Source organism: Myxine glutinosa, chromosome 3, assembly GCF_964187855.1.
Source record: "Myxine glutinosa chromosome 3, kmMyxGlut1.1, whole genome shotgun sequence".
Lineage (NCBI taxonomy): Eukaryota > Metazoa > Chordata > Myxini > Myxiniformes > Myxinidae > Myxine > Myxine glutinosa.
This window is the reverse complement of record NC_136263.1, coordinates 48356119-48373274: the sequence shown is the minus strand read 5'-3', so window position 1 is coordinate 48373274 and position 17156 is coordinate 48356119. Positions and strand designations below refer to the sequence as shown.

Sequence of the window (17156 nt, the reverse complement as noted above, 5' to 3'; positions counted from 1 at the left end):
CGAGAATTTTTAAAGTAATTCTTCACCATTGTGAGATGGGCCAAAACAATATATAACAGGATATCTCAAAAACCTGGTGGACAGGTTGTGTGTGTGACAAGGACGAATCGATTCGATTTTGGTGAAGATCTGAATATGGATTCGGATATGAGAATTATTTAATTTCTAAGTGATTCGTCACCATTGAGAGATCAGGCCAAAAACGATACATAGCAGGATATCTCAAAAAGTTATGGATGGATTTGGACGAAATTTGGTGGACGAGTTGTGTGTGTGACAAGGACTAATCGATTCGATTTTGGTGAAGATCTGAATATGGATTCGGATATGACAATTATTTAATTTCTAAGTGATTCTTCACCATTGAGAGATCGGGCCAAAAACGATACATAGCAGGATATCTCAAAAAGTTATGGATGGATTTGGACGAAATTTGGTGGACGAGTTGTGTGTGTGACAAGGACTAATCGATTCGATTTTGGTGAAGATCTGAATGTGGATTCAGATATGAGAATTATTTAATTTTTAAGTGATTCTTCACTTTTGAGAGATCGGGCGAAAACCGATATATAACATGATATTTTAAAAAGTTATGGACGAGTTATGACTAAACTTGGTGGATGAGTCGGTTAGGTGTCACTCACCTGCGATGGTGACAAGAACAAGCAGATTAGATTTTGGTTCAGGTCCAAATCCAGATCCGGCCTATCAGTGGATTACAAAACATAAACTGTTCAGCCTGGCGGAGCATGCTCTCTACCGAGTGCCCTTCTAGTTTAATAGTGAACCTGGAGCTGTGCTCTGGAGAGGCATTTGGAATTGTCCGTCCGTCCTTCCATCTGTCGGTCAGTTTGTCCACCTGTCCACGTCAGTGTTTTGAACTTCTCCGAAACGGCCATGGAATTTTCAACAAACATGGCAAAAACCTTCCTTATGAGTTATGAACTTATGATTGTCATTCTCAAGTTTGTTTACGCCATCCCGCAACGTGCATTTTAAGTGTCGTCGTGGAACTAAAATGTCAAATATCCGAATTTGTGGCCGTGGCTGGAAATTGATTGGGATTTCAATGAGAATTGGTGACTGATTTGCTTTGCACAACACATTTAGTGGGTGGTTGTGAGGTCAAGAAGGTCTAGGTCACGGAATGTATCCTAATTTTGGATATTCAGGGTCAGTTGAGCCACAGAGCCATCGTGCCTAATTTTTAGTTCATCTCATCTCGATTCTCGAAGAGATGAACTTATAAAATGGGTCATGATGTCCGGATGTCTGTCCGTCCTTCCATCTGGTCATCCATCCGTCCGTCAACTTTTTGCTAATTTTGCTAATCCTCCCTTATCTCCCGACTGATTGTTCTGAAACTTGACACATGAATACAAGAATGTATCCTGCACAATCACTCAGGCTTCGATTTTTTGATTTCGGATCATGGGGGCTCCCATGGGGGGAAGGTGGGGAGGGAGTCCCCCCAAATCAGCTGAGGTCTGAACTACAACCTCAAGAGATGACCGTCAGCCAACTTGGGTTTATTTATTTTTCAACAGCGCAATCCTCACACCAATGTTTGTACCAAAATGAAGAAGTACCTAAATTTAATTGTAACATGGGTAACTTTGTTTTGTGTGAGCATGCGTACCTGCTCATAACACTCAGATGGTCATTCATTCAATGTTGCTCATAGCAAGACCATTTTGTTTAAAATATCACAAAAGCAGTTTTGTAAAAATACTAGAATATAAGGCCCGTCGACGGCCGGACGCACACCCAGACTGAACTCATTTTATATATTAGATTTACTAGCAACGGTAGGTACCTACGGGCGGGGCTTCAATTGGGAGGCCCAAATGAAAAGGCAAAATATCAGAAATTGAAGGCTTTTTTATTTTAAACGATTTATATAAACATCGGTTAAATCATCGCAAATCATAAAAATCTAAACAGTACTTGTACAATTTCAATAAAAGCCACATCACTGTTCATATCGGTAAATATTATTCCATCGTGTTTGGAAAAACTGGAAAATTGGAAAAATTGGAAATTGGAAAAATTGGAAAAATTGGAAAAACAATATAGCCATTTTACTCCAGGGGGTCCCAGGAATACCCACCCAAAATTTCATTGCGATCGGTTCAGCCGTTTTTTGCGGTACCTGGGAACAGACAGACAGACATTTGGTGAATTCTAGTAAGATGATGTTCGTTGCTATTGTTAGATTTGTAACTAATGTGGATCATCCATTTATTATGTATGCAAATAAGGCGGAGATCCCACCCACGCCCTCTCTTCCTTTATACGTGCCATGTATACACCAAGCTGAACATCCCTAGCACTTACGTAATAAATATATGGCCCCACAAGTCAAGCTTTGAGCAGCATCTCTCTATAATGCAAGCAATCTCTGTGTGTCTGTGTGTCTGTCTGTGTGTATGTCGGTGACCGCTGTTTCTTGACAACCACTGGTCCGATCTAAGTGAAACTTGCCAGGTATATTGCTGGGGACCTGAGGATGTGCCTTTTCAAGGTTTGCTATTAATCGGACAGGTGGTTACCAAGTTATGGCCATTTATTTAGCAAACACATACGTTTTGTACGTGAACGAAGGAACAGCGAAGGACGAGAGCGAAGGGAACGATGAAAGTTTTAATTTTTTTTTTTGCACGTACGGTCAAGCTACAGCGAAGGAACCGCGTGTGTGTTTGTTGTTCTCTTCTCTTTGTGCTTTTCCTTGCGATGAAATTGCAAAATGGCAAAATATGTTGGCGCTAATTGAAGAATTGGCCATTACAACTAATTTGCGATTAATCGTAACTGCGATATGCGAACTTCCGGACAGTGAGGCCTTATTTTTGGTACGTACGTCAACGTACGTATGTCCACGTACTTACCTCCCCGCACGTACGGGCACGCACTAGTTAAACATAAATCCATTAATGAAGAATCATTTGTGTTAGATCCCCGTGGTATAATTGGGCCTGCGGTGTTCGTTTATGGTACATTAACTGCACAAAGACGCTGTGCATCCCACAGGTACGTGTACCATAGCTCCAGGTGGACTGTGGCCGGCACGGCGGACGCTCCGCCCCCCAGCCGTGTTTACGTCCATCCAGACTCACCTGCGATGGGTCGTGCATGGACCCGCCAACTTGTGAGCTTTGAGCGCGTGAAGCTGACAAACAACGAGACAGATGCACAGGGTCATGTAAGGGCTTTCCGGTGTCAAACCATTCACCTGGTTTGTTATTCGTGACGTCATCTATGTAAGAGTGTATGATGTTGCATACCTTACATCTTTGTGTTATGTTAGTGCCGCTTTCTACTGTTTGCTGATGTTCTTTAGAATATGTTAATGATCGTGTGAGTATAAGTTAACATCATGTAAAACCTCATGTTACCGTTTTCAAATCCCATGCATGATCTTTGCTTTTTAATCATCACGTACCTCCCTCCATTACCTGTCCTACCCCAGCTAATTCTGCACTCCATGCATCGGTACCAGCCTCGTGTACACGTGCTGAAGAGCTCAGCTGCACCGGATCCACTGCCTGCGTGCCTACCAGTACTACCTGGGCTGCATACCTTCTGCTTCCCAGAGACAGTGTTTACTACAGTCACTGCATACCAGAACCAGCAGGTATGGAGTTCCACGTACCAAAACCAGCAAATAACAAACTACAACCTCCAATAATTCCAAAATGACAGCCTTGCCAGACCAACTGAGCTTACCGGGCCTTACTGTGCTGATTGAGGTGACTGCATTGACCGAGTTGCGCACGCATGCAGTTTTTCTCTGAGAGCCAGGGAAGTTGTGAAAACAAATACGTCTTGGCTCCACAAGGCTCATTTATACTACATGTTGGAGTCCAAAGAGGCCTCATGAGATGGAGAGTCTATATTTCACCCACTTGGACATTTAAGCTTCCAGCTGATCCCACCCAGAGGGGGAGGATAAACTTGTCAACAAGATTGCCTGAAGGAAATGTCATCAACACGTTCCCAAATTTTGTCACACGTGCCAAGGCACATATCCTTGTGGTTGTCACGTCGTGAAATGGCAGAGGTTTTTCGCTCTTCCGTGAGATGTGATTTTTGTATTAAATAAAAATTTCGTCTTTGTCTCGCTTCAAATGTGTGTTGATGAAAGAGTCGAAACCAATGCCATCTGATTTTGTGTCACCATTTTCCACCGGAAATACCTGTGTCTTCTATTCGTTCAAATCTCGTGAGAGCATGATGATCTCGCGAGGTTACTACAATTGTCGGTATTTTAAGGGAATGGTGTAATTTACATTTGATGTAACTGCGGCACAACAAGCTTGTCTGGAACCTTAATAACAAGCTTTTATTACAACGAAGTTTTGGTTTGGTTGTTATAAAAAATATAAACCGGAACAAGACTTTGTGGACACCTTGTATGGCCCGTCTCAGATGACCTACGAGTATTATGGTTGTTATGGTTTGTGCCATTATGGTTTGGTCGGCGGTTAACAAGAGGGAGAATTGCTTTGCAATACATGTCCCCTACCAAGTATCAGTTCAATATGTTAAAGGATAAGGGGGAAAAGTCTGGATAACTGACCCATGTATAATATGTGACATTTTCTAAGCCCAAAAAGGACAGAACCCAATGAAAAATTTACGAAACGCCCTGAAACTCGAATTTGTTCTCTAACTTAGGCAAGATAAAAAAAATGAGTTGGTGATCGTCCCCGCCCGACCCTACGAAACATACCCGACCCGAAACTTTTTTTATTTTTTATTTTGAAAAAAATCATTCAAAAACGATCTTTTCAGTCAAATTTGGCGCCGTCTGCACCGCATGCGCAGTGCGTGCTGCGCAGAGCGTCGCAAGTGCCTCAGGCAACTTCACCCATTTTACGTTAGCCATTCATGGCGGCTATTGTGTGAGATTTTTCCCGCTGAAATCTGTATCGATTCGTGATAGAATCGGCTTGAAATGCCTATTGTGATCGCATCAATAGCCCGTGAGGGCTCTTCCAAGACGGTGAAGGACTGGTTTGCGTGCAATACCGAGTTGGATGTTACAATCTCGGACTTCTATGCAGAGTTCTCAGACGGCAAGTATGATGGGGATAGGGAGCCATTGCCTGACGATACACGCGGTACTTTTGTCAAAGTATTCGCCGGCCCCAGTAAAACTGACATGACGAAAGTTTCACCAGCTTGCAAAGTTTCTGATGTGACAAAGACTCTTGGCTCATTTCTCAAATTTGTGTTGGCTGCAGACACGGCCACGGATCACAGGATGGAACCCGATAGTCGACCAACTGTTTTTAGTGTCCTCATGAATGCTGCCCGTGATGATGCTTTTTGTACTTGGGTGCCAAGGTGCCAAGGGCATGGTGTTTATCTGTTTTTCCGATGTCATGGTGTATATACATGTACAGGTGTCTTGCCCTTTCACTACCAAGCTCAGCTAGGACATTCAACATCATCCAAAATCACACAAACACTGTGTTTCATAGAGATTTGGGCAATGTCTGTAAATCTGTGAGATGAATGAAGAAATTAAATCATTTTGAGGAGAAAGGAGTCTTTATTTTATATTTTTCCATGTCAACAAAACTCAATGGAAAGTAGGAAAAAAAAAAAAAAAAAAAAAAAAAAAACCTCCCTCCCTACCCGAACTTTTGAGAAAAAAGGACGATCACCAACTCATTTTTTTAATCTTGCCTTATCATAATAAAGCGATGTACCAAGTTTCAGTTGAATATGCTAAAGTATGTGAGAAAAAGTGTGGAAAACCACAGCTGGGACGGATGGATGGAGAGATGGAGAGCAAACATATAGTCCCCTCCAGGTAGGGGACTAATAAGGATATGTTGTGATGTAATTGCTGGAGATGAAGACAAAAGTCTTCAAAGTCTTTCACACCCTCTCTCTGTTCTCTTCACCCTCTCTTTTGCTCAAGGTCATCTGCCAGCATCCTGGAAATCAGCAAACATTACCTCTTTACACAAAAAAGGTGCAACAGCAGATCCTTGCAACTACAGACCAATCAGCCTGCTTCCAATATTATCAGCAAAGTCATGGAATCCATCATTGCTTCGGATATGAAATCCTTCCTCTCCTCCAATGTCTTGATCTCGGATCATCAATTTGGTTTCAGACCAGGTCACTCTACTCTAGACATGCTGCTTCTGCTGTCTCAACAATGGAAGGAGGTCCTCAATGCCAAACAGGAAATCATAGCTGTCTCCCTTGACATATCACGTGCCTTCGATACGGTCTGGCACCCCGCTCTGCTCACCAAACTCTCCTCCTTTGGTATCCATGGAAATCTACACGCATGGCTTGCGGACTTCCTCTCGGGTCGTAGTCAATGTGTGGCCCTGAATGGATTTCTCTCATCTCCCCTTCCTGTTCAGGCTGGAGTTCCCCAAGGCAGTGTTCTGGGCCCTGTGCTTTTTCTGGTCTTCACCATTGATCTCTCCGACTCTCTGGAAAATCCACTTTATCTCTTTGCTGCTGATTCCACTCTCTGCCGCTCCATTCCTCATCCCTCAGATCGGCAGTCTGCAGCCTCTTCACTCTCTGCGGACCTGAAAAAAATCACAGACTGCTCAAACAAGTGGAACATGTCTTTCAATCCTGACAAATCTCACACTCTTACTATGTCTCTCTGAAAAGACCGACTGGACAACCATCCCATCTACTTTCTCAACAATCCTCTCCAAGAAGTTCTGTCACTCAAGCTTTTGGGTCTCACTATCTGCCATGATCTTTCCTGGGAAAACCACATTTCCAAGCTGGCCTCCAAAGCCAGTCGCCGAATGGACATCCTCCGTCATGCGAAGTCCTTCCTTGGCAAACCTGAGCTCGTCACCATATACAAGGCTTTCATCCGCAGATCAATGGAGAACTGCTCTCCCCTCTGGGCTGGTGCTCCTGCCTCACACCTGGCTCGGCTTCACGCTGTTGAAACCAAAACTTTCAGAATCATTGGAATCTCCCACGATGAAGCTGATTGTGAAGGCCTTTCACTCACTCACCGCAGGCAGGTAGGTGGTCGTTCTGTCTTCTACCGACTCCTCTCCGGCCTAGCTCCCCCGGCTCTGTCCCCCAAATATTCCTACAGGTCGCACAAGATCTGCCAGCAACCCTCTTCTTGTGAAATTGCCAAAATCAAGACTCTCTGATCACCTTCACTCTTTCGTTCCTCTTTACTCCCGCCTCTGGAACAAACTCCCTCACTCTCCTCAATCCCACTCCACCCTCCAGATCTTTAAAACAGCTGTTCACCACCATATTTTTTCTTCCCCCATCCAAAACCTTGATCTTTTCTACCCCCGTTAATTCACCCCAGATCCACGTTTTTGAAATTCCTACTTCTTTCCTGGAAGTCCTTGCAGTGTCCATGTGTTTTATACCTCTCCCACCCCTCCCCCCTTCCCATGCCTGCTCCCCCCAAGTGCTCTCCCTCCCACAGATCTCCCGATGTCCCTGTTCTCTGCTGTTGTACTTGTGTGCTTCCCTCTTTCTCCTCCCCATCTTGTCTCCCGCTCCCTTTATTGTATGTTTTGCGTGTCCGTTTTTTTATGTGATTAATGTTAGCTCTTACACGAGCCTCGATCTTCTATACAAATAAATAAATAAATAAAGGCCTTCATCTCCCACGTCACCACCAACTGCCAGGTTTAGGGATGAAATTGGAAATGAAAATATTATCCACTGGATAATTGGCGTTCAAAACGTTATTGGAACGCGATACTCACGATAGTTGAAGAAACACCTTTTTATTTTATCTTTCAATATACCCGGCAAGTACTGCACATATAATTAGTAAGAAAAAATAATTCCTTACTAATTTATTCAATTATATTTATTGAAAGATTACAAAACACTGTTTCTTGGACTATTGTGAGTATATCGTGGACTTTTGAAAGGCCTTCATAACTTTATTGTTAAAATTTAGCATAAATCGGTTTAGTCTTGAATCTTATGTGCCCCCTTTAAGCTTTCCCAGTTTTAAGTGTTTCAGTTAAATACTGTTTGCAAGATTTATCTATAAACAAATTCCGAATGTTTGGAAATGGGGATATTTTTTGCCACGTTTCATATTGTAGAGTTCCAAATCGTTTTTGATTTGTTCTCGGTTATTGTCCTGTTTGCATAGCAGGAGCAGATCGTGTTTTTCACCCTCTCCCTTGTCCCCACTCTTTCTCCCCTCTACCCCATCCCCTCTTCCTCTCCTTGCAGATCACGAGGCTAAAAATCGACCGAAACCCATTTGCTAAAGGTTTCCGAGATTCCGGTCGCAACCGGTGAGTTTTTCCTCTGTGGATCTTCTTCGTTCATGTAGCTTATGGACTGTGATGGTGTTGCTCCTGTAGTTGCGGTATAGGGTGGTGGAATGTTGGCAGACAATTTATAGTGGCTTCACCAATTGAAGAAAGACGTGTGAATCAATCAATCAATCTCAAAACATCATATATCACCAGCCTCAGTGGCGTAATGGATAAAGCATCTACTACGAATCTTGGAGGTTGGCGGTATGTATCTCGGCTGCATCATACCAAATCATCATCATCATACTAAAATACGCCATTTCGTGTCTGTCTGTCTTTCTGTCTGATGAATTTTTGACACCAATACATTCCGTCGTTACTTATCCAATCTCAACCAAACTTGACAGGACGACCAAGGGTTACATAATGAAGGATGTAGCACATTCATTTACCCCCCCCCCCCCCACCCCCTCCCCAAGGGGGTTTTCTTCTCCGAGCGGGTTTTCCCCACCATTGCCGTCAATGAGGTTGCGTGTTGAGGTGTATCAATGTTAAATTAGCTTTATCGTGGCGTTTTTCCAAATAAGAAGATTTACCGCGACGTTTTTCCAAAGACGCTTTTAATAGCCGGCGAAGCCGGTGTTGTGAATAAACGCGTACGTATTATGTTGAAAACCAGATTATGCTGGATCCCTTGGCTTGAGAATTCCGAAGCTGTGACGCACCAAATCGCTCAATGGAGGCCGCCATCTTGCGGATGCAGAAGTATGCATAAAAATTGCGAAAAAGTTCAATAGGAGTTTGTTTCACCCGTCTTTGTTTGATTCACAATCTTATGTACCTCTAATTTGTAATTAAAATACTTTAAGACCAACCTCGTTATCTTCAACGAAAATCGTCACCAAACACCGGAACCAATGAGATTTGAGCATTTGAAAAAATATTTTGAAAAAGCTTATTACGCGTTTCGGAGGGTTAAAACGGCGTCAAATATTCTAAAATTGACGAAGAATTATTTTTTAGAAATCTCACGGCCGTAGGGGATAGTTTTTCACGGCCGGAAATATCCGAAGTTGAGACGGAATTCACCGAATTAATCAAGAAGTAAATTTTATCAATTTTAATCTCATCCAGAATGCAAATGGTACCTACTACACCTACTACACCTACTACACCTATGGTATCTACTACACCTGCCAACTACCTAACCTACTGATGCCATAGTGATGGGTAAAATAGTGGCAAGAGGCTTTGGCTTCGCCGGCTCATTGCGGCTTTGCATTCGGGTACTAGTAACAAAATTAATGATAATCGCATATTGTTAATGTTATTACAAAACAATATTAATACTAATAATGTCCCACATCCCCAAGGCGTTTTTCCTGCAGTGATAACACGTGTATAAATAGCTTATACTTATATCATGGCGTTTCCTTGAAGCAACGGCTTCTACAGGAAGTAAAAATATTATAAACCACAAAAACGTATGCTTAGCTTTTTAAACAGTCGCTAATGCTCTTTATAACACTAAATGAAGAAATCCCGACATCCGTGAAGTAAGGTTTACTTACAGAACTGAGCGAAGATCTACTGTACTCTATATAACCCACAAATGTTGGGTTAATAACATGGCCCTTTCTGCCGCTACCGTGGCATTTTTCGTAGCGAACTTTTGAAACTCGCTCCTGCTGTTTGATACGAAACTGAAAGGGAGGAAGACCGGGGTGTGCTCATTTACCAAGCAGCTAGCTAGCGCTTGCCAAGCCAGCCGTTCCTTAACGGTTTTGAATTGAGTGCTTGCTCGAATGCTTAAACCACTTGGCGATCTCTCCACAAGAAACTTGGTAAATGAACACACACTCAATGTTCTTGAGACCCGACCATAGATCGACTGTAATCTCTATACCTCAAAGAGGAATGACCCTTCTTGTCGCTCCCATAGTGTGCGGGTGTACTAGTACTTTAAAAATGGTATGTGCTGCTTCCTTTGATGCTCAGCATTTATAAAAGGATAGAGCATGGACAAACAACCATAGGGTGGCAACCATTGTGCAGGCTTTGATCAGCCTAATTGCCTCCTCCTGCGTTGAAGTACCTTCCAGGAGAAGTCATATTATTGTATCAGGAATGGAAAGACTACAATAATAGTGGACCCCATTAACGAATATCTGCACCCCTTGAGTGTGCTTGGGTCTAGTGATACAGACTGCCATAGATGGTCTTGTCTCGGACGTGTCGCCACTTCATTGCATCATCTCCTACAAAATCCTGGCAAAACTACTGATGGTCATTTCTTAAGGGAATCCGATTTTCCTACAAATGCATGAAAGCCTCACCCCCACCAGGCCCATATCGTGCAGGATGGATTTACGAGATGTGACCAAAATAACACCACAGTGGGAATAGTTCGACGGTGCACTACAGCTCGTCCAGAGACACCTTCCTCTTTGGAGCGACTGTGTACTTCTACAAACACTCCCACCTATACGCCATCTATTTATTACGTACATAAATATGCCAGAAATTCTAACTATCCACTCCAACCCACCACCACCTCATCCGCTACCACATGTATACTCCTTATCTTCCCCTCCTCTTACTCCTATCTCCTCTGAAACTTATTGAAATTATACAGCATTATTTCAGTGCACTCCTCATTTTGTATTATTTTAATCCACGTTTTCATGCTTTTGTCCATTGCTATCGATATTACTTTGTTGTGTTTTTAAAGTGGAATATCCCTTTTGTCCCACAGGAGTGGCCTAGATGTACTGTTAGAATCCTATGTAGGCTGGAGATCTCAAGGAAGATCAGGGTGGAGATTGGAAGGTCGTGAACCGTTAGATGCAGGTGAGAGGGAAAGATATCTCCAAAGACAACAACCCTAAGGGGAAATGTGCAAGGTCAGCATTTTAAGTGTCGGTCTTGAACATGCGTTTCTGCGTTGAGAAATGGTTGTTTCGTACAAAAAGGTAAAAGAAAATCAAAATATTGTGACAACGATCGGCACATAGCTCATGTGCAACCACGTCAACCTCAGGATGTTGAGGGAGGTGAAGGTAAAAGTTACATCGTTTAGAAATGGCGCAGTGGAGTTGAGTCCGTAAATGAAAAATTCCGGACGGTGTTATCGGTAAAAGTTTTATTTTCTTAAACAAAACTTTTTTTCAACCAGAACAAAAACTGACGTTGATTTTCTGCTTCTGAAATCAAACGTGCATTTTTTTTTTTACATCATATACTATGGGATAAAGTGAAGCAAAGTGGATGTTAATTGTTTTGTTCCTCTTTACAGGAAATGAATTATCTCATTGCGAAAGAGTGGAGAAAGAACGCAGGCCACAAGGGTACTTTCAGTGCGTCTCGGCGCACCGTGGACCACTTATCAACCAGCCGGCCTCGCCCACGTCGCTGCATCCACTTCCTCCAGCCTCATATGGCCTTCTCTACACGGACTTCTCAGCTCCATGCGAACACGACATGCCGTACGGCGCTGGGCGCAATTTCCCCTCTCCCTGCTGTATCCCAAAACCTCCGGAGACTTTCCCGGGTGTCCATCAAGGCCACCAGGCTTCGTTACCCGGCATGCGCTCGAGTGACCTCACGTTCCTCGGTCGAGGGCCTGTGACACCCACGGGGCCTTTAATGGCCGAGGCAAACTGCTCCTCTTGGGATACGGCCCCGGGATCCGAAGGACTCCCGACCTTCGGAAGGCCGGAGAGCCCCTCCTCGGCCCTGAGCGCGTTCCTGGCACGTTCTGGAGGCCCCATCTATGATGGAGTGTCGTGCGCCTGCATACCGGCAGGTTCCGCGTTCATGCTCTCCGGCTAAGGCTCCCTGTCAGCAGGTCTCCCAGGGAGTCGAAGCTCCGCGGCCCTAACTCTGACCCTAAATATGACCCCATTTCCAGCCCACCGTGTGCCTTTTTCCCAATAACAATTCCACGAGCCTCAGCTGTAACGTTAAATGTAAAAAGTGTAAGTGCCTTATGTTAAAGTTATTTGCTGGGTAATAACCGTGCTTCCTCGCGTGTCTCTTCGAAGTCGGTGCAACAGCAAAGCCCTTTATATGTTGGTGTCCTATGAAGTATTATAAACTTTCGGAATCAATACTGTGTGCACGTCAATGGCAAAAATGCATTTGCTTTTATTATCGCCACACTTTTTGGGGGAAAAACGGGGGATATTGTAATCGGTCTGTCCGTCCGTCTGTTTGTCAGTCACACTAACACCTCCGAAACAGTAACGCAGAAATGAAGGTGCAAGAGCAATATCATTTTTGGCACCGCCCCATGGGGTGGAGTCAAAAGGTCAAATACCAAAAAATGCAATTATGGGCACATTTTAAAACTTTTTAAAAATTAAACGTTGTATATGCAATCAACATTGGGGGGCGCATGAAATATGTAACGGTTTTATGAATTTGATCTCCGGTTCATGCCCCGGGCCATGGGAACTTGAGGTTACAGGGGTCAAAACAGGGAAAAAATGTAACTACAAATTTGCTATTGGGCCATTCCTGGTGGAACCTTTTGCTATTTTTCAACTTTGTTTTAGGTGGGAAGAGTGGCGGTTTGTGATGACGCACCATCGACTTTACTCAATTATTATTATATTTGGTTTGCCTTGAATGACTCGTATAAAGTCGTCAGTAAAATAGACAATGTGATGCAACAATGGAATTTGGATAATTTTGCTTAATGGTTGAAAGATATGAAAAACATTATACTGGGAACACAACTCAATGGAAGATCTGACTACGCAGCGGAGTCGTGGTCGACTACTGTGTCCATGAACGGCTGGACAGGCCTCATGTTTTACTGCAGCTGGTTTGGGCAAGGCTTTGTAATTTGTTCAGGATGCTGGCAATAACTCGCCTACTCTTGGCAAAGACACCATGAAGATGGGATCCTCAACGTCCACTAACTAATGTCAGTGGAACTCAAAACCAGGGTCTTTCTGTTCGTGTGTAAATGGTCTAGCCACATTAGCGAGTCAGTGGGAGCAACACAAACTACTAAATATTTATTGTGAAGGTGTTTACCATACAATAATGTTATGATGTAATCATGTAATACAAGTAAAAAAAAAAAAAAAATTATAAAAAAAAGAAGAAATAATTAAATATAAATACATTTTATTTATTCCGTATAAATTAAATTCAAAATTTATTTGATAAATAAAAGAAAAATTAATTTTATTTATAAAATTTAAATTAAAAGAAATTTTATTTATTAAATTTAAAATATAAATAAATTTTATTTATTGAATATAAATTAAAATAAATTTTATTTATTAAATTAAAAAAGTAAATTAAATTTATTCATTGAATTTAAATAAAATTTAAATAAAACTATTTAATAAATAAAATAAAAATAAATTTTATTTATTAAATATAAATTAAATTCAAAATTTATTTAATAAATAAAATAAAAATAAATATTATTTATTAAATTTAAATTAAAATAAATTTTATTTATTAAATTTAAAATATAAATAAATCTTATTTATTAAATTTAAATAAAATTTTAAAACTATTTAATAAATAAAATAAAAATTATATATATATGTAAATAATTTTTTTGAACGGGGAAATTATATTTATTTAATTAAAACTTTTAATTTATAAATAAAAATAATATATATAATTTTTTTTAAACTTGTTTAACTGTCTTCGATTAGCGCACGACGTGGCGAAATGAATTTACGCGGAACTTCGTGCACTCTTCCTTTTCGAACATGTCTTGTAATAATAAACATACACACAGTACATACATGCAGACATGCCCTGTGATAAATACTCTGCCTTCATCGTTTTATGTCTGCACCGAGTTATCCAAATGTTTTGAAGGTTAAAAGTTGCCATCCATGGGAACGTCAGACAAATATATACACCCGAAAAGAAGAATGGGCCCAAGACAGGGACAATACCTCGGCGATGTCCGAGCGTCATGTTATTATTTCAGTTTGTGTCCCATCCTTCTTGTTGACTTCCTTAGGATGTACTTTTCTCATCAGAGCTCCATATAATATAACTGAAATCTACACGAAGTAAAGTACAGCATTTGATGATTTATGATAATTTTACTTAACATGCAATGAGCACGATGTTTCAAAAAGTTGTGGACAAGTTATGAAAAAACGTGGTAGATGAGTTGGCAATGTGACAAGAACAAGGCCATTAGATTTTGGTTCAGGTCCGAATCCAGATCCAACCTATCAGTGGGACACAAAAGGTAAACTATTCACCTGGAGGAGGTATGCGCTCTACCGAGAGACCTTCTAGTTACTTTGCGAAAATCGATGATTTCCCAACTTTATTGGTCGGTCTTGTGCGTTAGTCTGTCTGTCTGTCAATCGCCTACAGGTAACAATTTTAAACTGATCTTCATGAAACTTCAGGAAATGGTAGAGTTGGTCATAAGGAATATGTATTTAATATTTCCTTGTGAGTCGTTTACATTTGCTATTTTAAATGAATCCATCTTTTCTTCATTAGCCCGCCCCATGCTCAGCAGGACACGGGGTTTTGTGTGTGTGTGTGTGTGTGTGTGTGTGTGTGTGTGTGTGTGTGTGTGTGTGTGTGTGTGTGTGTGTGTGTGTGTGTGTGTGTCTGGGTGTCCGGGCCGTAACTTTTTTTTTTAACCATTTAAGCGATTATCAAATTTTCACCAAAGCTTTATTTTGATAATACGGAGAAGGCAAATTAATAATTTTGTCAAAATGTCAAAGGTCAGCATCACATAAAATCATAAATTTTCATCCAATTGACCTGAAATTTAAAGAATTTGCATATTCGGTCAGTGAATTGGTTCACCAATCAAATACTAGAAGCCCATTGTTTTTTTTAGATCAAAAGGTCAAAGGTCAAGGTTGCGTAAAATCGCCAATGTTCACCCAACTGATCTGAAATTTAAAGAATTTGCATATTGGGTCACTGAATTGGTTCACTAATCAAAAGGTCAGAGTCGATTGTTTTTTTAAGATCAAAAGTTCAAAGGTCAACGTTGCATAAAATTGTCAATTTTCATCCAATTGACCTGAAATTTAAAGAATTTGCACATTGGATCACTGAATTGGTTCACCAATCAAAAGCTAGAAGCCCATGTTTTTTTTAGATCAAAAGGTCAAAGGTCAAGGTTGCGTAAAATCGGCAATGTTCACCCGACTGACCTGAAATTTAAAGAATTTGCATATTAGGTCACTGAATTGGTTCACCAATCAAAAGCTAGAAGCCCATGGTTTTTTAGATCAAAAGGTCAAAAGTCAAGGTTGCGTAAAATCGGCAATGTTCACCCGACTGACCTGAAATTTAAAGAATTTGCATATTGGGTCACTGAATTGGTTCACCAATCAAAAGCTAGAAGCCCATGGTTTTTTAGATCAAACGTTCAAAGGTCAAGGTTGCGTAAAATCGGCAATGTTCACCCGACTGATCTGAAATTTAAAGAATTTACATATTGGGTCACAGAATTGGTTCACTAATCAAAAGGTAGGAGTCGATTGTTTTTTTTAGATCAAAAGTTCAAATGTCAAGGTTGCGTAAAATCGTCAATTTTCATCCAATTGACCTGAAATTTAAAGAATTTGCATATTGGATCACTGCATTGGTTCACCAATCAAAAGCTAGAAGCCCATGTTTTTTTAGATCAAAAGGTCAAAGATCAAGGTTGTGTAAAATCGGCAATGTTCACCAGATCGGCACTTCTGCTTTCTCAACAATGGATGGAGGTCCTCCATGCCAAACAGGAAATTAGAGCAGTCTCCCTTGACATATCACGTGCCTTCGATACGGTCTGGCACCCCGCTCTGCTCACCAAACTCTCCTCTTTTGGTATCCATGGAAATCTCCACGCATGGCTGGCGGACTTTCTCTCTAGTCGTAGTCAACGTGTGGCCCTGAATGGGTTTCTCTCATCTCCTCTTCCTATTCAGGCTGGAGTTCCACAAGGCAGTGTTCTGGGCCCTGTGCTTTTTCTGGTCTTCATCAATGATCTCTCTGACTCTCTTGAAAATCCTCTGTATCTCTTTGCTGATGACTCTACTCTCTGTCGCTCCATTCTTCATCCCTCAGATCGGCAGTCTGCAGCCTCCTCACTCTCTGCAGACCTGGACAAAATCACAGACTGGGCAAACAAGTGGAACATGTCTTTCAATCCTGACAAATCTCACACTCTTACGATGTCTCTCCGAAAAGACCGACTGGACAACCCTCCCATCCACTTTCTGAATAATCCTCTCCAAGAAGTTCTGTCACTCAAGCTTTTGGGTCTCACTATCTGCCATGATCTTTCCTGATCTTTCCTGGGACCACATTTCAAATCTGGCCTCCAAAGCCAGTCGCCGACTGGGCATCCTCCGTCGTGCGAAGTCCTTCCTTAGCACACCTGAGCTCCTCACCACATACAAGGCTATCATCCGCAGCTCAATGGAATACTGCTCTCCCCTCTGGGCTGGTGCTCCTGCCTCACACCTAGCTCGTCTTCACGCTGTTGAAACCAAAGCATTCAGAATCATTGGAATCTCCCGCGATGAAGCTAACTCCAAGGGCCTCTCACTCACTCACTCACCGCAGGCAGGTTAGTGGTCTTTCCGTCTTCTACCGACTCCTCTCTGGCCTTGCCCCCCCAGCTCTCTCTGGGCTCTGTCCCGCAAATATTCCTACAGGTCGCACAAGATCTGCCTGCAACCCTCTTATGGTCAAACTGCCAAAATCAAGACTCTCTGCTCACCTTCACTCCTCTTTTCTCCCACCTCTGGAACAAACTCCCTCACTCTCTTCAATCCCACTCCACCCTCCAGGTCTTTAAAACAGCTGTTCACCACCATCTCTTATCTTCCCCCATCCAAAACCTTGATCTTTTCTACCCCCGCTAATTTCACCCCAATTCCACTTTTTTGAAATACC

The 17156-nt window shown here is 41.9% G+C and overlaps 1 protein-coding gene across 2 annotated transcripts in view; it reads left to right on the top strand.

The window, feature by feature from the left end:
• The window catches only part of LOC137423603 (T-box transcription factor TBX15), a 53264-nt gene extending 39939 nt beyond the window's left edge, over positions 1-13325 (top strand). Inside the window, exons 4-8 of one of the 2 annotated variants that reach the window (XM_068110931.2) lie at positions 3031-3202; positions 3470-3634; positions 8221-8285; positions 11005-11099; positions 11545-13325. In XM_068110931.2, coding sequence (XP_067967032.1) covers positions 3031-3202; positions 3470-3634; positions 8221-8285; positions 11005-11099; positions 11545-12080 — 1033 coding nt within the window. In that variant the 3' untranslated portion in view covers positions 12081-13325. Of the gene's footprint in view, positions 1-3030; positions 3236-3469; positions 3635-8220; positions 8286-11004; positions 11100-11544 lie in introns of both variants that reach the window. The other variant, XM_068110930.2, reaches the window with a different exon arrangement.
• The last annotated feature ends 3831 nt before the right edge of the window (positions 13326-17156 follow it).